The sequence below is a fragment of the Notolabrus celidotus genome, chromosome 22, assembly GCF_009762535.1.
Source record: "Notolabrus celidotus isolate fNotCel1 chromosome 22, fNotCel1.pri, whole genome shotgun sequence".
Lineage (NCBI taxonomy): Eukaryota > Metazoa > Chordata > Actinopteri > Labriformes > Labridae > Notolabrus > Notolabrus celidotus.
Genome location: NC_048293.1, coordinates 2921505 through 2946810, shown reverse-complemented (window position 1 = coordinate 2946810; position 25306 = coordinate 2921505). Strand labels below are relative to the sequence as shown.

At 40.4% G+C, this 25306-nt stretch overlaps 2 protein-coding genes across 3 annotated transcripts; one reads left to right on the top strand and one right to left on the bottom strand.

Annotated features, from left to right (window-relative positions):
• Nucleotides 1–1082: 1082 nt before the first annotated feature.
• On the bottom strand, nucleotides 1083–11738 carry afg1la (AFG1 like ATPase a). The gene is made up of 13 exons (XM_034674791.1): nucleotides 11573–11738; nucleotides 10993–11198; nucleotides 7366–7417; nucleotides 7166–7267; nucleotides 6378–6508; nucleotides 6128–6227; nucleotides 5809–5867; nucleotides 5628–5710; nucleotides 5465–5535; nucleotides 5273–5373; nucleotides 2601–2741; nucleotides 2382–2492; nucleotides 1083–1821 (listed from the first exon to the last, which is right to left on the bottom strand). Exons 1-13 carry the CDS (start codon nucleotides 11697–11699, stop codon nucleotides 1690–1692), a joined length of 1416 nt encoding a protein of 471 aa, XP_034530682.1. The 5' UTR covers nucleotides 11700–11738; the 3' UTR covers nucleotides 1083–1689.
• On the top strand, nucleotides 11333–19994 carry LOC117806106 (sex comb on midleg-like protein 4). 2 transcript variants are annotated; one of them, XM_034674793.1, is made up of 8 exons: nucleotides 11333–11386; nucleotides 15175–15417; nucleotides 15784–15913; nucleotides 16052–16252; nucleotides 16416–16577; nucleotides 16663–16875; nucleotides 16960–17108; nucleotides 17244–19994. In XM_034674793.1, the coding sequence occupies exons 2-8, from the start codon at nucleotides 15181–15183 to the stop codon at nucleotides 17367–17369; spliced, it is 1218 nt and encodes a 405-aa protein (XP_034530684.1). In that variant the 5' UTR covers nucleotides 11333–11386; nucleotides 15175–15180; the 3' UTR covers nucleotides 17370–19994. The 2 variants fall into 2 exon arrangements, with proteins under 2 accessions (XP_034530684.1, XP_034530683.1); XM_034674792.1 differs by lacking the exon at nucleotides 11333–11386 and adding an exon at nucleotides 14108–14304.
• The last annotated feature ends 5312 nt before the right edge of the window (nucleotides 19995–25306 follow it).

Below are 25306 nucleotides of genomic sequence, written 5' to 3'. Positions count from 1 at the left end.
TGTTACTTTGGGCCTGATTAATAAATTAACATATGACTCTACCAGGCTGGATTAAACTGATGAGTATTATAGCTGTTAATCTGACCCTTCTGCAATTTACAACCACAGATTTAATGCAACAAAACATCAACATGATTCCCTCTCTGCACCAGTAACACTTTTGTTTAGGTTTTTCACACCTACAACTCCCACAGTGTTCTAGGTTTCAGAGGCCAGTGTGTATTTTCTCTGTATTTTTTTGCTGAGTTCTGTGTTCTTTTATTATTAGAGTCCAGTCAGCTGTTCATAGAGGCCTGTGTAAGTTGTCCAGCTCACAGTAGGACTCAAACTCATGAGAATCAAGTTGCAGCTCTCCGTCAACATCACCATGGTTGGAAGTAAAAAAAAAAAAGGTAAATGGACTTGTACTTAAATAGCACTTTCCTAGTCTATGTGACCACTCAAAGCAATTTTATGCTACTGGTCACATTCACCAATTCACACCCATTCACTCACTGATAGCAGAGGCTGCTATATAGTAGAGGCCACCAGTATTAGCTAATTCCATTCATGTCTTGCTCAAAGACACTTCGGCATGTGATTGCCGGAGCTGGGATCAAACTGTCAACCTTCCAATTGATAGACGACCGACTCTACCCACCGAGCCACAGCCGAGTCAGATTTGAAAGATGACTGATTTTAAAAACTACAGGTAAACAAAAACAACCTCTCAATTACAGGAACAATGAGTAGATGTGAAAAAGGTAATTTGCTTTTTTCCACCCCTGGGTTGGAGTGCAATTCTTCAGTTCAGCAGGAACCATCTCATGATTGAGCTTCATCTAAGACCTGACTAGTTTCAGGATGGTGACGGACTGAAGCTGAAAATCCTCTACTGAAGGAAAGATGAGTCCTCAAGCGAAAACCGAGGCTGCTGTTGTGATGCTCTGCGCTCTTGTTGCATGTTTCTTGTTGAGTTTGTGTTCGGTATCATCATCTCTTTTAAAAGTTAAGCTCACCTTGGTAGTGTCATTGCTGTTTGCACCCGATGTCCATGCAGTAGTTTGTGGCAGTTCAACATTGAGGTAAAAAATCAGGCAACATTTGAAACCTCAGCAACTCATCATTTGTGCGTTTATGTAGCAGATACATAAGAATACAGCGTACCCGGGAAGCCCTGTGATACATGTCGTTTTCTTTTTATCCAACAGATGAAAAAAGTGATAAATGGAGTCAAATCATCAAGTAAGAACACACTGCTTGAACCCAGAGAAACAATCTGTCACCCCTGTATTCAAGCTTGTGTTAGAGTCATGTACAACTCATTGAGATATATTTTATATATATTTCATAAACATGATATAGCTCAAAGATTAAAATGTCAAATCTTCATAAAAGTCCTTTAAGAATCATGAGTTGTGCAGCTCCTTTTCCCCCACATGTCTATAAAAGTAAATACAGTTGGACCACTATATGATTAAAAGCAATATGACACCTTCAAAATGATCCATAAAGTGCATTGTCTCAATAAAATCATAAAAGGCTGTAAGCTTTCAATAAATATTCTCTGTACAGTATTTGCACACCTCCAGCTGAGCGGTCCATTAACAGGTTGAGTAGGAGTGGTGTTCAGTCTGTGTGGTTTTGGCAAAGAGGAGAACAGTTTACGGAGGTTGTGCAAAATGGACGAGTTATTTCAAAACGCTGCACCTATGATTTCAAACTTCTGTCTCCTTCGATCCAGTACTCCTCCGTCTGCATCTCTGTCAGTCGAGACACCGTCCTCTGGAAGGCGAAGCGTTCCTCTTCTCCACTGAAGATTGACAGACCGCTGGCCTCTTCCTGTTGAAAAACAGAGTTAGACATTAGAGGAAGTAAAACGACAACGTTCAGTGAATCTATTCCTGTACTGGACATGTTGAGGTGTGTGGTCAGTAATAATAAGACCTCAGAAGACCCTTAACCTTAACCTCAGTTTCATTACAGAAATGTTAATGCATCAATTTTTGTATTTCGTCTTCTTTGCTCTCTGATAATAGCTCCATGTTTACATAAACCACTTTAGATCATGTTCACAGCCTGATCAGAATAAAAACACCTCATGTAAACACCTCAGTCTGAAGACACTCTCCTGATCTGGTCCATTTCAGAGGGAAATTCCATTCTGATCCAGAGGGGTGGTTCATGCCGTTTGAAGCTCAGTATTGGTTTGCCATGTGAACACTTTCTACAGTCAATGTTTCTTTCTGTGCTCACAACAAAGACTGATAACGTACAGCTGGTTAGTAAAAGCTCCTTTCACCAACAGCCTCAGTGGTTTTAATTATCTACACATATGAGGAAAGGACACACCCCAACATGAAAAACTGGTTTAACTGTGAAAACAGAGTCTGAGCTCTCACCCTTTTCAGCCCCAGATCGTCCATCAGGATGTGGCTTTCATCATGACTGTGATCCCCGTCCTGCACAAAGAGATCCTCTAGAGGATGATCTCCTAGAATCACAACACGAACCTGAAAGATGATCAAAAACACTGTGTTAATAACCGTCCTGAAGAAAATCAAAACTAGAATCTGGTGCTTTCATGACAGTAAAGCGTGAGCAGATAACAGCTTGTGTACCTTGTGGTCGTAGAGAGCATCCACCAGCGTTATGAGCCGCCTGGCTTGAGTTTTCTTGTTCAGCGTCAGCAGAGGAATGTGACGAATAAAGATGGTGTCAAACAGACGAGACATCTCCAGGTAGTCGCTGGCCCCTAAAGGCTGGAACACTTACACCGTCACAACACTGAAAATCTTTATTTTATAAAACCTAAACTACAGATACTGAAGGTGCTGTAAAGCTTCCACACTCTGTCTGAAGTCCTTGGTTTTTTTGAAGCCCCTAACTTTGGGACTTTGTCCTGACATGTCCAAAAGTGTTTCAGCTGTTTGAATGTGACTTGTGAGTGAGTCATGTGAGACAACCAAGAACAGTCCACACCAGGGAAACTTTGTTTTACACTCTTGTCAAGTTCCCTGTGTTGTAAATCACATCACAAGGGCTGAAGAACGGGGACATAGTCAAAAACAAGTCTCTCGTTGTCTGCATATTTGTTGCCACAAGGACTTGAACTAAAGAAGATATCAGTCATATTTTATAGTTCATCGTTTGGTGTATGATACATTTCCTTTAAAGGTGACATATCATGCTAAATCGACTTTTTAATGGTTCTTTACCTGAAATATGTTTCCCTGGCATGTCTACAAACCCCCCGAGAATGAAAAGAATCCATTCTGCCCCTGTTCTGATTTCTCCACCTTTCTGTAAATGTGTGTGAAACCAGCCGTTTCAGACTTCAGTGTTTTTGTTACGTCACAACAATATCCGGTCTGTCACGGAGTCAGAGCTCGGAGCTTGTTCAGCCCATAGACTGTATAAAATACAACTCAACCCCTCCTCTGTTTTACATTACCTGCACACATGTGTGCTAACAAGGAGCTTAGGAGGGAGGCATGCTAGTTGTAGGCTGTCTTAATAAACACAAAGGTCGGTTTTACTCCCCACGTCTGCAGATTTGAAGATCTAGTGGATGATTTTTATTTTCCATGGAAAAGTGCTAGCGCTAGTTAGCATAGCTACATGTCGTAGCTGTAGCTGTGTACCAAGACACACGACGACATACTGACAAATAAAACAACAAGAAACACAGAATCTGTGACCAATCCTTCAGAAAGGTCCTGCTGCCTTTCTGGCAGAGGTCGGTTTTACTCCCCACTAGGGATGACCACAATTAATCGATTATCGATTAATTGATTGTTAAGAAATTACTCGAAACACACATTTTTATTATCAATTTTCCGTCCCGTGGAACAAACATCATGTGGTCTCATATTACACTCATCTATCAGGGAGGTGTTTTAAGTTTAAAGCATGTTTCATGTGGATCAGCTGTTAAAGGTGTTGCGCACAGCGGAGACGCTCAGCTGGAGGCTGCGGCTGTGCGTCAGGTCTCCATGCGCGCTTTTTAAAAGAGGATCAATACAAAACTGCTGCCAACAACAACACGGACACAAAGGTTCATAACTATAAACATGACATTTCCACCTTTGGATCCGAAGGCAACAGACAGGTGGGAAATTCAGGTACGCTATGTTTGCAGACCAGCAACATCAGAGCCGTCTGAGCTTTTCTGCCGCCTGACTGATTCTGACCCGGTTGCGCTCCTGGCTGACACCTGACCGAATACACATGTTTATTTTTCTCAATAAGAACGAGTAGACAGAAAACTGGACACTGAGAGTCTGAAGTACTTTTCTGTTAGTATTATGAGCCTTCACTTTATAAGACTATGTCCGCGGAGAATATCTTAATGAGCCTGATCGTTGAGTGTCAAACATGTACCCGTATTCAATCCCGTCAGTTATTTGCATTTTGTTGCTGTAGAAAATATAATTTAGGGGTAAAACAACGTATTTGGTATTGTTTTTGACGTAAGAATAATAATGTTTTTTTTATCAATTAATCGATAATTGATCATTAACATTTCCAAAAATCGATCACGGAAAATACTTAAAATGTACATCCCTACTCCCCACGTCTGCAGATTTGAAGATCTAGTGGATGATTTTTATTTATCATGGATAAGTGCTAGTGCTAGTTAGCATAGCCACATAGCTACATGTTCGTAGCTGTGTACCAAGACACACGTCGACATACTGATAAATAAAACAACAAGAAACACTAAATCTGTGACCAATCCTTCAGAAAGGTCCTGCTGCAGGCGCCTCTCCGTCAGGATCAGATTCTGGATCAGATTCAGAGGGTTGAAGTAACGTGATCTGTGAGCAGCCGTGTATATTCAAACTTTAAAGACATGTTTTGGGGACCTCTTAGACCAATATATATTGATGAAAAAAGCGTGATATGTAACCTTCAAAACGTTCAAAATCCTACAATTTCAAAGCCCAAAGTGACGTCTCTAACGTGGGTCCTAACTCGAACCTCCAGTCTGAACTCTGACAACTCTTTACTCACTGTCACAGATGACAGAGAAAAGCAGCAAACTTTCACATTTGAGATGTCACAACCAGTATGACGATGATAAAGATTATTTCTCAATCATGTTCAGTCAGTTGTGAGTAAAACCTCAGACAGACTGAGGAACGATTGTGATGAACTAACACTTTTCTAAAATAAAATCAAAGAACAGAAGCCTAACCTGATGCTCATACAGAGTTTTGCCATGATCAAGTGATGAAATATTGCATTATTTATATTTATATATGAATAAAAAGGTAAGGGACTGACTTACTCGATCACACAGCTCCTCAAACGTACAGTCTGCGATGGTCCCACATGCTTTTTCCAAACGCACTTTCCTGTTGTTAACATTCAGGACTCTTGGTCGTGTTACTGTGAAAAGAACCGTGCATTAAGTACAACATGTAATCAGTTAAACAGATAAATCAGCTGTATTATAAAGTCCATCTGAGGGGCCACTCACTGTCATTCTGCTTGAAAGCCAGCTCATCAAACATCTTGTCTAATGTCGCTTCTACATCAGGTTCACTGGTGCTGCAGGAAATTGAACACAGAAACATTCCTGCTCATAACGGATCAACATCTGACATGCAACGACTGATCAGTTTACTGTGTGGGTTTCTTACACAAAGTAGAGTTTCCCAGCTGAGGGTCTGTTCCTTTTTCGGTAATCTATGCCAGAATCCAGACGCAGAGTCTGACAGTGATTCTGCAAGAGAGGGAGGAGCAATTAAGAAGAAGTGACACTCCAATAAAGAAAAGAGAGGGAGACTTTCTTCTCTGCTGATACAGGTGTTGTACTCGTACCTGCAACACAGCGATGAAAGGGACGAAGTTGACTCTCTGTAAACCGTTTTTATACAAGTCTGAGAATAAAGAGTGGGACATGAACGTGTTAGATTTATCTTAAAAAGGAGACTGACTGATCAATAATCTAAAGACACACAAAGCATACAGTCTCTGAAGTATCACAGAAAAGTAAGACCGACTGTGTGAATATCATAACCATGTTAAATGTCTAACCAGATTAAAGGCCTAAAGCGCTGAGATCAGCTGTGGAACAAAGAGCAGTTTCTTCAGGTTTATGGAAACCTGTTATAGATACACAACAACATTTGCTCCTCACCTACAGGCGGACGATTAGAAGTGGCCACAACGACGACACCGTTTAGAAACAGATTCTCAAAGAGCTGCTTCAGAATCATGGCATCAGCAATATCAGTGACCTGAAACATGTGAAACAAGCACATTTACTGATACAGCATTAATACAAATATCTTAAAATAATACACACACATCCAGCATGAGCATCCTGCCATTGTCTAACATAACCTGGTTCAGGTCTGAGGTGTGTTCAAACATTGAGAGATTACCACCTGAAACTCATCAAAGCACAGCAGACAGGCCTCCTCACTGATCTCCTCGGCGACTGGAGCAATAGGGTCGTAGGATTTGGCCATTTTTCCTGCTTTCCTTTTCGGCATACTCTGCTTGAGCCGATGGATCCCTGAAGACAAACAAAAAGAGCAAAATTCATTTAAATGTAGGAAAATCACAAGCTGATACGCATGTATACCACCTTACCCGGTATAGAAAAAAATCACAGTAAATTCAATAGATGTGGCATGTCGGGTGCTTAGTTTGGAGCTGAACTTTAAAAAAAATCTGAAGTCAGACTGAACAAGATGACTTTTACCTCATGATGCAATAAGAGCATAGATTAAGAGAGACTTCATATTTTTCCTATTTTTCAATTTACAGTGATAGATGTACCTCTTTGAAATGGCTCATCCTAAGAGTTGGGAAACAAAGAAGTAAGTCTCTGCAGTAGCAACAGGACTTACAGTGCCAAAGAAACAGATCAGATTTCACAGATTGTTTTTTCCCCCACCAGTTTTCCTTTTAATTACACCAGCCAAAGAAGTTCTGTCTATGCTTCTGTTCGTCAGCAGGAATACCTGAGAACTGGTCTGAGGAAGTAATGTGCCAAGGAAGTACCCAGAGCACTTATGAATAGTAGCAGGTATGACTCAAACAAGACTTGGCACAGGTCTGTGCTCACTGAATTTCCCTCTGGTTAAACCAAACAAACATGTCACCTTCACTCAGCAAACTAACATCTCTAACACAGTGCAGCCTTCGTACAAACATGACTTCGACTCACGCTTATGCACATCCAACATAAAACCATGGAAGTGAACCCTCTTCTTCTTTTCAGTCTCAACATATGAGTAAAACATATCCATCACCATCGTCTTTCCTGTGCCTGAAACAGGAAAGAGGATGTGAGTTAAACGGTTGCAGTTAAATATAAGGGAGAGTTGTTGTTTTTTTATTTGTATCTCTGCATCCAGTCTCTCTTACCTACATCACCGAAGATGTAGTAACCTTGTGGAGGTTTTGGTTTGGTGAAAAACTGAAAGACATGTTTGAAGAGCAGAATTAACAGCCAAAATAAATAAAAGTCTAATTACTAACATCAACAATTTCTGAAGACTACTTTCCAAATTCAAAGACGATGGACAAAATAAAGGGGGGAAACAGTATAAAGTGTGTTAGTAAAGGTGTCTAGCCGCTACAGGCCTCAATGAGCAAGGCTGCTTGGCAAAGGCACTACAAGTCTTTGTACTGAGGATAAACTCACATTTGTTGTTTTTGTTGTCTAATATGCAGAGGTGTGTCCAGACTTTCTGACTTGGGCGGTTGAGGCATTATCTTGTGCAGGAGCAACATGAAGTCATAAATCATATCATATCATATCTGCTTTAAATACTAACAGATAAGTATCTGGCTGATGTTACACTCCTTTATATATATATTTTGTTTTTAAAAAAGTAACACAACAGAATGAAAATATCTAGATGTCTAAATTGAACTCTTTAAAGACTCAAAAAAAAATATTTCTAGATAAAAATAAAAATAAATAAGATGTCAAATGTCACAATTTTAAGTCAAAGACACTGTCTTCCACTGAAATCCAAAGAAAGCTATTTGGGGTGATACAATAGTTGACCATTCAGTTTTCAAGAAGGGCCCCAGCAAACCCCGACCCCCCCCCTTTGGACGCTGCCCTGCTAATAAGTTGTAGAGATGTGACGTTCGCGAACGAGTCGGTCTTTTGAACGACTCTTTTAAGTGAACGATGTTAACTGATTCGCAGTTGCGAGCCGTTCATTTGGGAGCAGTTTTTATATGCAGATTGCCCACACTGCCTTCACGTGTCACCTGCGTGCCCCGTGAGTCTTTTGTTCACACTTATTGTCTACACTTTGTTATTGTTTACATTGTTTTGATGTGGATTCGAGTCAGGAAGCTGTGCTCCTGTTTGTAAAGTAGTTCAGGTGTAGAAACAACAGGTGGGGTAGTACAATTTTGCATTCACATTTATTTTTATTCTAGTTGTATTTATATTTTTGATATACATATATATTTATTCTTATTTATTATTTTTATATTTTTTTCTGTATTGTTAAAATGTTCTTGTGTGGAACATTTTACAGTAAAGTTGTTTTGCATGGAAGTTATCTGTAGCCTGCGTAGTTTTTATAGTGCCACAAAGTTTTTTAGGTGAGGGGAAATTCAAAATAGCGATCTCACTGTGGAAGCACGGGTATATGGCACCATCTCATGGAATGTTTACAATGCCCAATGAAATTATAATCAATATTTCAGAATAATTCCCACCAATAGAGTATACAGACCTGATCAAAATCTTAAGACCAGTTGAAAAATTGCTAGAATTTGCATTTTGCACATTTGGATCTTAATGAGGTTTTAAGTAGAGCTACAATATGCAAAAGCAAGAAGGGGGAGTGAGACAAAAAGCACTTTGAAAAAGTAATTTATTGAAAACAACAATTAAAGTGAAATAGGCTGTTTATCAGCTGATCAAAAGTTTAAGACCACAGGCTATAAAAGCCAAAATCTGCTCCAGATTTTCATTTTCTGTCAGGCATTCACACTGTCATGCCCTCCTGATGGCTGAAGCTAAGAAGCTTTCTCTTTTTGAACGTGGTCGGACTGTCGAGCTGCATAAGCAAGGCCTCTCGCAGCGTGCCGTTGTTGCTGAGGTTGGACGCAGTAAGACAGTCATTCTAAATTGTTTGAAAGATCCGGAGCATTATGGAACAAAAAAGTCAAGTGGTAGACCCAAAAAAATTACACCAGCGCTGAGCCGGAGGATCCGATTGGCTGTCCGTCGAGACACAGGGCGGTCCTCGACCCAAATGAAGGCCCTTACTGGTGCAGACTGCAGCGCAATAACCATCAGACGGCATCTGCTGGAAAAGGGTTTCAAAAACAGAATTCAAAGACCTCGTCTCCTTCAACGCCACAAAACTGCCCGTTTAGACTTTGCCAAGGAGCATCAAACATGGGACATTGAAAGGTAGAAAAAAGTTTTATTCTCTGATGAGAAAAAATTGAACCTTGACGGTCCAGATGGCTTCCAACGTTACTGGCATGACAAGGAGATCCCACCTGAGAGGTTTTCTACCCGGCACAGTGGAGGGGGGTCCATCATGATCTGGGGTGCTTTTTCAGTCAGTGGAACACTGGAGCTTCAGGTGGTGCAGGGTCGTCAAACGGCGGCTGGTTACGTGCAGATGTTGCAGCGGTCATCCCTCATGACTGAGGGCCCTCGTCTGTGTGGTAACAGCTGGGTTTTTCAACAGGACAACGCTGCAGTTCACAATGAAGGACTTCTTCAGGGAGAATAACATCACTCTTTTGGACCATCCTGCATGTTCCCCTGATTTAAATCCCATAGAGAACATTTGGGGATGGATGGCAAGGGAAGTTTATAAAAATGGCCATCAGTTCCCGACAGTTGATGCCCTTCGTGAAGCCATCTTCACCACTTGGAGCAATGTTCCCACTAGCCTCCTGGAAACACTCGCATCAAGCATGCCCAAACAAATTTTTGAAGTGATTAACAAGAACGGTGGAGCTACTCATTACTGAGTCCTACTGAGAACATTTTTTGTCCTGGTTTGGAGAGTTTTTTGTTATTTTTTGAGTGATGGTCTTAAACTTTTGATCAGCTGATAAACAGCCTATTTCAGTTTAATTTTTGTTTTCAATAAATTACTTTTTCAAAGTGCTTTTTGTCTCACTCCCCCTTCTTGCTTTTGCATATTGTAGCTCTACTTAAAACCTCATTAAGATACAAATGTGCAAAATGCAAATTCTAGCAATTTCTGATCCAAATTTTATTTATTTATTTATTATTTAAAAGGACCATGCATATTAATTAACACTTCTGTAAATATGCCAGAGTTAGCCAAAAGGCTAGTTTACATCCGTAATCCCCCAGATGTTAAAAAGACTCCCTAAAAAGATCAAGATTAAACAGAAATAAAATAGGGTAAAATAAGATCAGAATAAGAAGGTACAGGAGAAACCAAAACAAACAAGAGAAGAAAAGAAAAGTACAAATAGCACCATACGATTAAAAATATGACAGTCTTTGAGAAAGTGTCCATGGACATAAAATACATGGAGCAAGACAATCAGGAAGCAGCAATGAGGAAATGTTAAAGAAGACACATGCAGACACAACAGGACAACAGTTAACAGTGCTGCACATATTTGCATCAGGCAGTGACCAATCATTGAACTAGCTGCATGCAATTCAAATGAGGCAACATATAGACTGAGCGACAGATGAGCACAACGAATAGAAACAAGCAACAGTAAGTTAAAAAACACAGGACATTTATCTTATCACTGCTACCAGTGATTGTTTCCTTAATAAAAACACTTCCCCCTGGTTGACTTCTAATAAATAAATAAATAAATATAACACTGAGCCAAAGAGCCAGTCTTTTGAACGGCTCTTTAAAAGGAATGGCTCCTCAAGATCCGGTTCCCTTCAAGGAGTCATAAATCCCATCTCTAATAAGTTAGTAAAAGAAATGCCAACGGAATTTTTCCACCTGAATTGATGACAGTATGGAAACACCTGTTATCATTGAGTGTCTCTCAGTCTACCTTGGAGAATATAGACGTCGGTGTGTTGCTGTATCCTCTCAGTCTCTTGTGGAGCTGGTCCAGGGTCTGCATCACCGCTTTCTGATGCTCATCCTCCTTCAGCGTCCCGTCCCTGATCAGTCCGTTATAGTGGTCCAGAGGCCCGCGGAACCCGGCGGTGCTGGCACTGCTCTCCTCCACCACCTGCTGGGCTTCCACTGAGTAACCTTTACAAAGACAACAACACCCAAAACAACGCTTCATCAGCTCTTATGTGTACGATTAAAGACCTTCACTGCTTCACACACATGTTCGTACTGATGACTGACATTACTGCTGAGGACGAAGAGCAAAGGTTAGTGACAGCTGGGCGTTGACAGCTGACAGAGCAGGATAGAAACAGTGAATAAACAAGGTAAGGTTGCTCAAAGGCACTTTCTGCTTCAGTTTCAGGTTAACATTATAAAGTATACACAGCAGTGAGAACAGCTGACTTAAAGTCGACTTTTCAGCAGCTTTTGCTGTAAATTAGCATAACACAACAAGTCCCACCCATTTAAAACACTGTTTCTATAACTATTTAACAAATACAAAGCCTCACCTCGTCTACAGAGCTCTGCCAGAGATTTAAACAGCTTTATGGAAGGATATTGCTCTTTTAAAAGCAGCCTACACCCTACTGAAGCTGAGGGTGACATCTTTGAAAACAGCGGTATGCGCACCGCCATCTTGGCTTCAAACGGTGTCAACGTAACTTTATTAACAAACACAAAACAAACAAGAGTTTCCGGTTGTTGGCCAGCAGGGGGCGGAGTTTCACCCTGGTTATAAAGATTGTTTTATTTTGCATTTAAGTACAATACAAATTATTTTATCAGAGATAAAATACTAATTATTTTAACAGAGGTAAAATACTAATTATTTTATCAGAGATAAAATACTAATTATTTTAACAGAGGTAAAATACTAATTATTTTATCAGAGATAGAATACTAATTATTTTAACAGAGGTAAAATACTAATTATTTTAACAGAGGTTAAATACTAATTATTTTAACAGAGGTAAAATACTAATTATTTTATCAGAGATAAAATACTAATTATTTTAACAGAGGTAAAATGCTAATTATTTTAACAGAGGTAAAATGCTAATTATTTTAACAGAGGTAAAATGCTAATTATTTTAACAGAGGTAAAATGCTAATTATTTTAACAGAGGTAAAATACTAATTATTTTAACAGAGGTAAAATGCTAATTATTTTAACAGAGGTAAAATACTAATTATTTTAACAGAGGTAAAATGCTAATTATTTTAACAGAGGTAAAATGCTAATTATTTTAACAGAGGTAAAATGCTAATTATTTTAACAGAGGTAAAATACTAATTATTTTAACAGAGGTTAAATGCTAATTATTTTAACAGAGGTAAAATACTAATTATTTTAACAGAGGTAAAATGCTAATTATTTTAACAGAGGTAAAATGCAAATTATTTTAACAGAGGTAAAATACAAATTATTTTAACAGAGGTAAAATACTAATTATTTTAACAGAGGTAAAATGCAAATTATTTTATCAGAGGGAAAGTACAAATTATTTTATCAGAGGTAAAGCCATTTCATGATCATATTAAACAAGCTAGTAAAGTAAGTAAAAGATGGACTGTAGATGTGCTGATGAATTCAAAAGGAGTCTCTCAATGACAAAGTCTTCAATAAGCTTCACATGGACATACAAAGTTGTAAATAACATTAAAAACTACAAACTGATATGAAAAACAATGTTAATTTTTAAAGAACAACATAGAGTTAATGATGAAACTAATTAAGACCGTATTCTAACAGGTAAGGGAGGATAATAAATAGCCTATGTAGAAATACATTATAATAACATACAATACAATACATAAGCCTAATAATTTTAATAAACATAGACTTGTGCAGGATATCAAGGAATAGATCAACATTGTCTTAAAGAAAGGGCCGATGCTTAGAAAAAAAGTCTTCAGTCTTATTAAAATCAGCTTGATCAGAACTAACTGTTGTCATAAAGCATGTTTGAGAATAAAATATTTGATATATTTTAATTTTCTAGTTTAAACCCATGTTCTATCTGTTATAATATTATAACATAATATTATAACATAATATAATATAATGTAATGCAATGTAATATAATATAATATAATACAATACAATAGAGAAAAAATATTTTATATATTTTAATTTTCTAGTTTAAAGCCTTGTTCTATCTGTTATAATATAATATAATATAATATAATATAATATAATATAATATAATATAATATAATATAATATAATATAATATAATATAATATAATATTATATAATACAATACAATATAATATAATTGGGGAAGTTGTGGTTTGTGTGTATCACCTGAAAAATGTACTTAGCCTGTATTTAAGAGCTTGGAACCAGAGTATGCTTTCCTTAAATAGTGCTCTTTAATCAAAACACTGAATAAATGGACTTTAACATCTGTAATATTGTTGTAATATCAGATACCTGTAGTTTGACAATTAAAGCTAGATCTGCAACAAAAAGTTATTTTATCACTGGATAAATGTGATGATCATTTTCTGTAAATCTTTCCATGAGGTAAAATAGGAGAAATAAGAGGACTACTCCTGTTTTAGTTCTTTAGCGTTTTTCTACTTTTAGTTTACTTACAAATATGACAGAAAACCAGCGAGCTGCTCCTCTCATTTGGAAATCCTTAACCAGGAAATACTCAGCAATATTGCTACCTCAAATGATCTTATGGTAATCAAAGTTGGTGTTCATTATGTCCGTCAATGCACCTGCCTAAAATATGAAACACTCACTTTCTAATAAATGTGAATATAACATTTAAAACACAGAATATCTGGACGGATAACAAGCTGCGAAGAGAGAGATAAAATAACACTCTCAGACATTTTCATGTGAATATTCTCATTATAATCTCAGAGCAGAAACTCGGTCTAATTATACCTCCACAGCGCCGAGCAGACCAAACATCACCGCAGACAACCGACAGGGTGTTACAGGGGCTTACAGGCTTGTTGCCATGACAACAGAGCAGCCTCCCCCTCCTCCCTGCTCTTTCCCTCTTGCTCCTCTGTCTCTTTAATGCACACACACGCACAGACACACACACACGCACACACTGTCACTCTCTTGTCTGTCTGTCTCTGGTGTACACACACACACACACACACACATGTACAGTATTACAGTGGAATCCGCTGTGCCGTGCTCTGCTACTGGAAACAGGAAAAATAGGAAACACAGTAAGGAGCAAACGGAGACTCCACATCCGTTTGGATGGTGAGTGCCTGCTTAGCTGTTATCGTTTGTTTACCTGCTGTATCTGCATGTAAATCTGCTCTACATAGGATCAGTTCTGGAGGTGTAATTGTGTTCCTTCATTCATACTAGCATGGTACATGAGCCGCTCGTTTCCCTTTCCTCGCACTGCATCTTCTTCTTTCCTTATTTTTGAAAGATTAGGGTGGAAGCTGTCATCGTAATGGTAATTCATAGCTGGGTAGCCATGGTGAAGTCAATTTCCCCCCCTCCCTCTGCCGCTGCTGAATGCATTAGTCTAATGAGATGTCTGCAGCCTGTGTGCCAAGCAGCAGCAGCAGCAGCAGCAGCGGCAGCAGCGGCAGCAGTGTGTTAACCAAAAGGGGACAAAGCCTCAAACAGCAAGGGCAAGATGGCTTTCCCTGCATTGTTAGGGCTTTAGCTTTATAGTCACCTTAAGACTCGTGGGATTTAGGACAAAAGGGGCTCGGCTCTTGGGCTTTCACAATAGAAGACATCAGGTAATGAACACCCCCCTTCCTCCTCCTCCTCCTCCTCCTCCTCCTCCTCTGTCAGGTTTATTGGTGTGTTATCAGTGCAGGATGGAGGTGCTGTTTCCACCTCAGCTCATGCATGGCTGCCTTTTGTGTTCTGTGATTATGACCATGCTCTGCTTAATGCTGCCTCTCTGAACCGCACTGCTCAGCTGAGTGTTCTGCAGTCTGTGACAGTTTGCATGTTGCTGTTGTACACTTTAACCATAGCTGCTCTGAACTGATGCTAACGCTGCCCTGTAATATGTGACAAGGTGGGATTGACGTGCAAGAAGAAAGTGCATGTTCCTTTTGCATTTCTGCGGCTTGAGCTTGAGTTCTTTCTCTTTGTCTGCAGCTCCAAATGAGTGTACCTGCAGCGACAGCACAGAAATCAGACGGCAACAACAACAACAGTGAGATGCAATCAGCTGCAGTGGCTCCCTCCTTCATCCCCAGCCAGGCGGGGAAGATACCGGGCAGGAAGAGAGGGAGACCCCCACTCCGCAATGTCGCCAAGATGGATTTTCCAAACCGCTACCCTGAGTCGCTCCCTCCGCTTAAAGTGCCAAAAAAGAGGGGGAGAAAGCCAGGCTTCAAGGTCAGCCAGATGCAGGAAACATGGGGATGCAATGTGTGTGTGTGTGTGTGTGTGTGGATGCAGTGTGTTTAAAAATGCATGTGTACACAGAAAGGCACAGACACACAGGCACCATGCCCTTCAGGTTTTGTGGGACCCTAGTGTACCAGAAAGAGCCTTAACATCTGCGCCCTGTAAACATTACGGAACATTACTATGTCAGAAGCAGAAATAAGTCAGTGTTTGTTCATAAACACACGCACACATGATGAAACCATCGGCTGCAAAACAACTACAGATTAATACAAGTTTTTGCTATCACGATTATTCTCTAATCCCTAATCCCTTCATGATTTTGTGAAAAATAATAAACTTCTTTCTCTGCAGCTCAAACCCAGAATGGTGATGACGCCGTTGGCTATCTCTCCGCCCAGCAGCACCCCTGAGCCCGACATGAGCTCCATTCCTCAGGATGCAGCCACCATCCCCCACTCTGCCACGCCCCAGGTGCTCACAGGTAAATCACAACACCCCGTTAAGATGCATTAAAGCCTTATTTGTCTCTACAATCCATTCTGAGTTCGCTTTAAAGTCACAAGTAGACCATTGAGATAATCTAGGTATTTTCTTGTCTTCTGTGTTCTCCCTCCATCAGTCTGTATCTACATAAACAAGCAGGCCAACACAGGCCCCAATCTGGACAGAAAGAAGATCCAGCAGCTTCCCGATCACTTCGGACCTGATCGGCCATCTGTAGTTCTCCAGCAGGCCGTCCAAGGCTGCATCGACAGCGCCTTCCAGCAGAAAACAGTCTTCACCCTCCTCACGCAAGGCTACGGGGGAGAAAAAATATCAGGTGTTGTACAAAGACCTCCCTCAGGTGTTGCTTTCTATTTGTTCAGCAGCTTCTTTTTTCTTCGCATTTTGGTGCTCCTACTTAGAAAACATGTATTTGTAAAAGTTCACTTGGTGGGAAATTGCAGCTAAACTGTCATGTTGTTTCTATTTTGCCCCTCCAGCCACATTTGATGGGAAGCAGCACCTTCTCAGCCTCCCCGTGGTGAACAGCATCGACTATGTGCTTCGTTTTCTGAAGAAGCTCTGCCGCAGCTTGCACTGTGAAAACCTCTTCAGTGATCAGCCCATTACCCAGCACAGCGGTGGCTCCTACCAGTCAGATGGTACTTCTAAATTTTGTGTTATAAAAGCCGGTCTGCAGATACAAACAATTCTTTGAGGTAATTTTGTCGCTAATCTTGCCTCTAGCTGAAACAGAGGACTACCAATTGGATCAGTCTGATGGAAAGCGGTACTCTGTGGATCCGGGTGATTCTGCTTTCAGTACCATCGGCTCGTCGTACTCGCCAAAGTCCTACGGGTTTCGGTCACAGCAGCAGTTCTCAAACGGATCGGCCTCCATGAGCATGTGCCGGCAGTCATCCAACAGTCCAAACACATTTCCAGAGAGCAACAGGACAGGTTAGAAGTCCAACCAAGAGTTCATGGATTTTGATGTCTTTTAGGTGCAGCAATAAAGCTTCAGTTTTTCCTCTGTTCCTTCAGGAGGTTATACAGCATCTTCAGAGTCCCAGGAGTCCAAAGCTCCACCCAACAAAGACCCGTCCACCTGGTCTGTGGAAGATGTTGTCTGGTTTATCAGGGATGCTGACCCACATGCTCTCGGCCCTCATGCAGACATCTTTAGGAAACACGTAAGCTCATCTTTATGTTTCAGGCTGTCTTGTTTCTCTGGGTATTCATAAGCCAGCTTGAACCTCCAGTGGAACTCTTCACAGCTGATATTATTTTGCCAACTAACACAAACTTTCTTCCTCTGCTTCTCCTAGGAGATCGATGGAAACGCCTTGTTACTTCTAAAAAGTGACATGATCATGAAGTATCTGGGACTGAAGCTCGGGCCGGCATTGAAGCTTTGCTACCACATCGACAAACTAAAGCAGACTAAGTTCTAAAAATTGACACAATATTTTTTTCCTCCTTGATTTAACGGTACTTTTGAGAAGGGTCACATATTGGACTCCATGTCTGTGAGCCAAAGCAAAGGGAGATGAGTAGGCAGTTTTTCATTGGGTGCATTTCTGTCTTAAGGGTGCTAAGTAGCAAGATGTGACACTTTCTTTGAGCTGCAAAAGTGCTATAGAAAATACCTGCAGTTATTTGAACGCATTGATTTTCAGAGTGAGAAGATAACAGTTTTGTTACTTTCATGTAAAAGATATGCTCGAAGTGAAATATTTCACAAACATGGTAAAATATTAGACTGATGCTAACTGTATGGGGTTAGCATACTGTAAATGTTAGCTTCTACAATAGGCTAAAGTCTCTGAGTTATTTCCGTCCAGGTTTGAATTTTTACATTTCTTCCACCAAAAACACACAGTTATAAAGCTTGCTAGTTTTATATATGCCAAAAAACTTTGTGTTAAATGCCATTACCCCTCTTCTGGGAAGCACAACACATCATCCTTTGAAGTTGAAATAGCTAGCTTGTTTGCTAGGGTAGCTTATTCTTTTTTATTAACACACTCATTAGTTAACAAGGAACATCATCATACATTTGGAGTCATGTATGTTTCCTACTGATGAATGTAACTTTGATACTTTCCCTCTTTGAGCTCTGTTTTTGGTCTCAACCAGCTGCCGAGGGAAATATCTGATTTTTTAGGGGTTAACTGATCTTATATTTTCACCAGCTAGCTTCTTAGTGTTTCTGTTTCTCTCTAGATTTTTGTTTTTACTGAGAGCAGCTGTGGCTTTGAACATTTTTGGATGGTGGATGTGTATCAAAAGAGCAAAGTTGATTATGTGCGGAAACCAAATGACAACCTCCCTTGATGAAAAATTAAGCCAATGTTGAAGTGATTAAGTGCTGCCGTTCCTCAAGGGTTCACTTGAGGCTAGCTCCGAAAGCCCAGAAGACCTCATTAACACCCATGTTAAAATGCCCATTTTTACAGCAGAAATAAACATGTTTACAGCCTGGTACAAAAAAAAACAAAAAAAACATTTCTGGTCTGAACAGCTCATTCTCTACTCATACACACTAAAGAGGGAGTGATATTTTTTATGACTTGTTCGTTTTGAAGATATGAAAGCGACACATTTTGCATAATTAGGGGCGTGGCATGCTTTACTGACTGTTGGGCACATTGTAGCTATTAGCCGCCTCTTCGCCCTCCCTAAGTCGACTGAAAGTTAGGTCAGTCTATGGCCGAAACTTGCTTTAAAGCTCTGGGAGCTGCAGAGTTGTGTGGTAATTATATGTAAGGCAATCAAAGATATATCATAGCCACTTCAAAATTTGAGCACAGAAACTCTGAATGTCCAAATCTGATTAAATCAAGGGCTGTAATAAAGGCAGTAAATGTGAGGAGGCTCATGCACGGACTCTTTACTCTCTTCCTATTGGCTCACAGACCTGGGGTCGCTCGTTTAACTCTCTTTGTAGATTTTTTTTAAGATTTCCATGATGTCATGTAGTGATAAAACTAATTCATCCCTCTCTTTCTCTCCTCTCTTACTTGATCACTCTACTTTTGGCACAGATTTTTAAGCTAAAAGCCATCAGATTGTAGAAAGCATCCTTCACTCACATGTTAACTTCATGTAAAAAGTAAAGGCTGGTGTAGAGGGAAAGTTTTGTCTCACAAACTTTTGTGAGCAGCACATTTTTCTGCTGCATGCAGATTTCATTATATATACAATATATTCATCATCTGACAAGAAATGTATAACAGAAAACACTTTATACCTTAAGAAATTCTCACTTTGTCAAAACTAACCATAAAATCTTGTTTACGCGTGTTACCAAGCTGAAAACATATCTATACCTGTACTGAAATATGGTGCATTAACTACAGCATTGCTTTTTAATTGAGAGATTTAGGAAAAATCATTTTGATACTATTTTTTCACATTACTGTGTGACAAAAAAGTAATGTTCTCATTGGATTTTTCATTCTTTTTTGTTCAAATTTTCTTATTAAAAAAACAATATAACCTTAACAAAACATAGCCTACATAGACAGAAGGTAGCTCTCTTCTTACTATATATGAAGAAAATGAGAGGATTGTGAACGTAAACAATATATTTATGTTTAGATATGCAAGATTGTTACATGCCAATTATCTCCAGAGGCTCTTCATGTAAACGCATACAAACATTTTTTTAATTCATATGTTTTTATCAGTATTGATCAGGAGGGTGTCAAAACACTGCAATGTTACACAAGGAAAACCTTAATGGCGATGTAAATGGGTATATAATATAATATTGCTTTTGTATACCACTTTAGGTGTACAGTATGCATCCTTTTTTAATCAATTAACCTTTGTAAGTGAATGCTGCTGTAAAGATGTGACATGTAAGCCATGCCTAGTGAGATCAAGCTAAGGTGTTTAAATTGGAAAATCACTATGAATAAGAGTTTTAGAGAAAGCTGAGCGAGTCCGTGCTCGATGCTGGTGCTAAAGTTAATTATGTATTTAACTGTTTGCCTTTGTGTTTGTGAGATGTAAAGGATATGTGTATACTGTACTGTATGTGAGCATTAAATTAAGAAATCAAGTAATAAGAGACTTATGTGTGAGACTTTATATATGTGTATATTGACTATATCTAACTGCAGCCTTTTTCTCCTGACATCCCAGAATTGTTGTGCTACTGTATTCCAGTTTGTTGGCTGTATTGAGAGGACTGACAGTCATCATTGTTACACTACTTCCTGACATCATGGGCAGCTAAAAAGATAACAAATAGTGTCATTCCAGGAGGAGCGATACGCCATAATTCAATGGATAGCAACATATGATAACCTGTTAGCTACTGTTAGACTGTTACACAACAGCTAATATTAGCATTCAGCAACTTTCTAGCAAGCTAATTTATGCCTTTCCTGATGGACAAGTCATTCTTGAGGTAATGTTAGCATTCAGCAACGTTCTAGCTAATTTTACTGTCCTCCTTCAAAGTGTCTTATTACTTTGTAAAAAAAAAAAAAAAAATAGAATTATATAAATCTTTACTTAAAGCTGCTGTTGGTAGGAATGGTGTAAAAAACGTTACTATTTTTCTGCTGGGTTTGGAGAAAAGATCATAATACCCATTGGTACTCATCTGTAAGTGGAGTAATTTGAGATAATGCAGAAATCTCTCAGTATTCCAATGCCTTTGTATCAAGCATTGTTATTATTCCCCTCGTTCCCTTTATCACGGACCAATCAGAGCTACTCCCCAACTCTCTGTCCTGATTGGTTGAGTGGCAGCCCCACTACGTCACCCTGATTGGCTGGGAAGCCACTACTTCCTCATAGAACGTGCACAAGGATCTTTTGTGGTCGGGGTTTCGGCAGCAAAGAGGGGAGGGGTAGGGCTGACATTCGAAATCTCTCTCAGAACTGATGTTTATATCACGACTACTAACAGCAGCTTTAACAGTAGCTAGTGAAGTCAGCATTTAACCACTTAGCAAGCAAATGTATGCTTTTCCTGATGTCATTCTTGAGGTAATGTTAACATTTAGCAACGTTCTAGTTAATGTTACTTTCTGGCTTGAAACAGTGGAAATACTTTGTAAAAATAATAATAAAGGAATTATATAACTCTTTAGTTAACACCAGGCTGTAGTGAATGTGGGCACTCAACCACTTAAGCTAATGTATGCCTTACTGATGAACAAGTCATTCTAGAGGTAATATTAGCATTCAGCTACATTTTACCTAACCTTAACTTAAAGCTGCTGTTGGTAGGAATGGTGTAAAAAACGTTACTTTTTTTCTGCTGGGTTTGGAGAAAAGGTCATAATACCCATCAGTACTCATCTGTAAGTGAAGTAATTTGAGACTAACGCGAAATCTCTGTGTTTTCCAATGCCTTTGTATCAAGCAATGTTATTATTCCCCTCGTTCCCGCTATGACGGACCAATCAGAGCTAATCTCCAACTCTCTGTCCTGATTGGTTAAGGGGCGGCCCCTACCACGTCCTCCAATTGGTTATGAGTCCGGCACTATCATGACTGCACCAAGCGGCAACCTCCGGTCTAAAAATATGAGTCAATGCGGAAGTGTTAAAAGCTGCAGTTCATCGAGGATCCGCTTGAGGCTGGCTCCGGAAGTACCGGAAGTCACATACACATGAATGGTAAAAAGCCGATCTTTGCAGCATTAATAAACATGTTTACAGCCTGGTACAAAAGATGAGTGTAGTCTGAATAGCTAATTTTTCGATGTCCTCTCACTGTGAGGGGCATAAGCGGAGCGACCGCGGGGGCAGAGGGTGCGGCCGCCCCAGGGCCCCCCTCAGTAGGGGCCCCCTACTGAGCTACTGTTTTGACAGGAGCGGTAGAGTGGATGTCTGTCCCTGTCCACAATTGGTGTTGTAATTAGAAAACATTCAGACTAATATATATTTTCAGTCTAATAAAACCTCCCGTTGTCGTTCAGTTAATAATCCCCAGAAACCCCAATAAACTAAGTGAAAACGCATATGGCATGACCATTCAAGACTTTTTACCTTAAGATGGGCCCACAAAATGCTTTCATCTTAGGCTAGTGCAGACCACAATAATGCTCAACATATGTTCACGTACTGGTACACTGCTTACTAATAAAAAATGTTTACAAACAAATCGATATTAATCCTTTCTAGGCTTACGATGGACGCATTTTTCCTACATCGTACCACTGTAGGTAGCCCAAGATCCATTAGCTGTAGCATTCGGCTATGATTATTACTAAATCCTGTTACGACTGTGATTATAATGTGTGTTTTTAGGTGTCTCTATTTATTAGAATCGGTGCTGGAAATATGCATGCATGTTGCTGCGTCCCTCTCGCTCCTAACAGGTGCACTTTATCTCTGTGCGGTGATTGGTTGGACTTCAGCTCGGCAGGTGATAGGCCGTGTAAAAGGGCTTTTCTCTTCATCAGCTGTGATGTGACGCAATATCACCAGGGAATCCCAGCTCCCTCGTCTCCCGACCGGCGTTTTTAGCATTTTGTTCTCGGCATGGGATTTTCTGTTAGGTCGTGTTTGGGTGAATCGACAGTTTAATCTTGTTTTTCCTGTTTTTGTTAAATAGGGAGGTAGCCTTAAGAAGATGTAAACCATACAATTTATGTAGGCCTAAATAAATCCTTTCGTTGTTATACTTTGAAATACTCATTTTTGTCCTTCTTATGTTGTGTCTCGGTCATCTATACGGTCATAACACCTGGAACTTTAAAATATAAGCTAATTTCTCAAGTACATGTGTAGGCCTAGATAGAAAGTGACGAAAAGGGCAGCAAGTTCTGTCTCCCTTTTGTCCTCAGCTCAGTTTCAGCACTGGACAGCGCCGCACATGACGTCGTCATTGTGAGATCGGACTCTCGCGCTCGTATACTTGGAGTCTAGCTGCGCGGAAAAATGGAGCGAAAATACAAATCTGGTGCTTTAAAAAGAAAGGAGCGAGAGGGTAAGAGAAGTTTAATAGAGTTATGTGCTCCTCTTACTTCCTACTTCTCGGTTCAAAACAAAAATGGGGATAGTATTGATACGCCGAACAACCAGTGTACTGCCAACACCAGTCTGACAGCAACTAACAACGATGCTAATAACGATGCTAGCATCAACAAAAGTTCCACAACGGAGGACGAGGACCGCCACCAGCAACTGGGAGCTTCAGGCACACAAATGGCAAGTGATGGGGTGGAGGAAAGTATCCCAGCTGTGAATGCTTCCAGCAGCAGTAGCACCACAGGACCTGATCGTCACCCGGCAAACATTTTGTCCCAAGAGGAGTATCCAACGGACCCATACCTCTTTCAAAACCGGCCTCTCACCACTGAAGTGATCCGAGCCGTAATCAAGCACGGCCCGTGCCAACCGGGTTTGAAGGACAGCTTCAACCATTTTCCGTATGACGAGGAGAAAAGACGCTTTAACCCATCATGGTACAAGCGTCAGGTGGGAAGCTCCGGCACAGTGGAGCGACAGTGGTTAGTTTATTCGCCTACAGCAAACCGACTGTTTTGCTTCTGTTGCTGGCTGTTTGGCAAAAATCCAACCGAAAGTGCTGGGAAATGCTGGGCCGATCCATGTATGGGCTTCTCTACTTATAGAAAAGGGATAGAGCGGATTGAGTTGCATGAAAAGTCCAGTGCTCACCGCGAGGCAGAAAAGTCATATTTAATGACAAAGTTTCGTATAAGCCAGGACAGCACTGTGGTTGCGGAACTCATAAAAGCTGAGAGAGAGCAGGTCGAAAGGAACAGGAGGATCCTGCACAGGTTGGTCGATACCACTCTTTTCTTAGCTCGACAGGGTCTGGCCTTTCGTGGCCATAGGGAGTATGCTGGGCTTGGTGCCTCCAGCTCAAATGAAGGGAACTTCCTGGAGCTTCTGAAATTACTGGCACACTACGACTCAATCCTTGAGCAGCACCTGACGAACCCGGTAAGCCGTGTAACATACCTCAGCCACCAGTCACAAAATGAGCTTATTGCGGCTCTTGCCAGCGAGACATTGGACACTATAATAGATGAAGTCAAGGTAGCTAAGTTTTTCTCCGTTATTGTAGATTCAACAATCGACATAACGAGAATAGATCAGTTTTCTCTGTCGCTCAGATATGTCACCAAAACAGGAAACAGCATCGAACGCTTTGTGAAATTTGAGGAGTTGCCTGATGGTGGAGCCGAGTCGTTTTATGAACTTTTGATAAACGCACTCAAGAAGGACCTTGGTCTCAATGTTAACTACATGAGGGGGCAAGCATATGATGGGGCGAGGACGATGTCTGGTCAGTTAACTGGACTGCAAGCTAGAGTGAAGCAGAACTGTTCTGACAAAGCTTTTTATGTTCACTGCTGCGCACACAATCTGAACCTGATACTTTTGGACGCTGCGTGTTCTATGTGTAGCGCTAAAGTTTTTTTTGGTACACTTGAAACCTTGTACTGCTTTTTAACTTCGAGCCTTCCAAGGTTTAAAATACTAGAGGAGGAACAAGAAAACATGCAACTGGAGAGAACCGTTCTAACGCTTAAGAGCCTGTCAGACACACGATGGGCCTCCAGGAAGCAAGCCACAGAAGCGGTGATACAGAGCCTGCCCGCAATTATAAAAGCCCTGCATCGTATCAAGCACCACAATCACAGCACACCAAAGGCGGCCTCTGAAGCCGATGGACTGCTGTCAAAACTCAGCACATTTGAGTTCAAATTCATGTTGGCGTTTTGGAATGATTTACTCAAAAAGACATACATCCTGTCTAATTATCTGCAACAACAGTCATTAGATGTCAACACTGCCGTGGATCTCATTGACACCACAATGACTCAGATCAGAGATTTACGCACAGATGTTAGTTTTGACGCAATGGAGAGCACCGCAAAAAAGATGGCAATAGAAAGCAACGCGACCACTGAGTTTGCGGAGGAGAGAGCCCGCAAGAGGAAGAGGCACTTCGATGAGGACGCAGAGGATGACCCAATCCAGGACAGTAGAATTCGCTTTAAAACTGAAGTTTATTTTTACGTCCTTGATATTTTTGTTGGACAGTTTGAGAATCGATTTTCAGATTTTAAAGAAATGGCCAAACTGTTCATAGTACTCAACCCGAAGCGATTTGAGCACCCTGATGCTGAAAAGAAAATGCTGGAGCTCGCACGTTTCTATTCAGAAGACATCTCCAAGCCAGAGGAAGTTGTGGAGGAGTTCCACTCTTTTCGGAAATTGTATTCCGAGTTAGCCATGGATCTTAACTCAGATGCAATCCTGCCATTCCTCATTGCCAACGACATGGATAGAGCATACCCAAATCTGGCCATTCTCCACAGAATATACAAGACCATTCCCATCAGCAGCGCCAGTGCCGAACGAAGTTTCAGCCGCCTGAAGCTCATTAA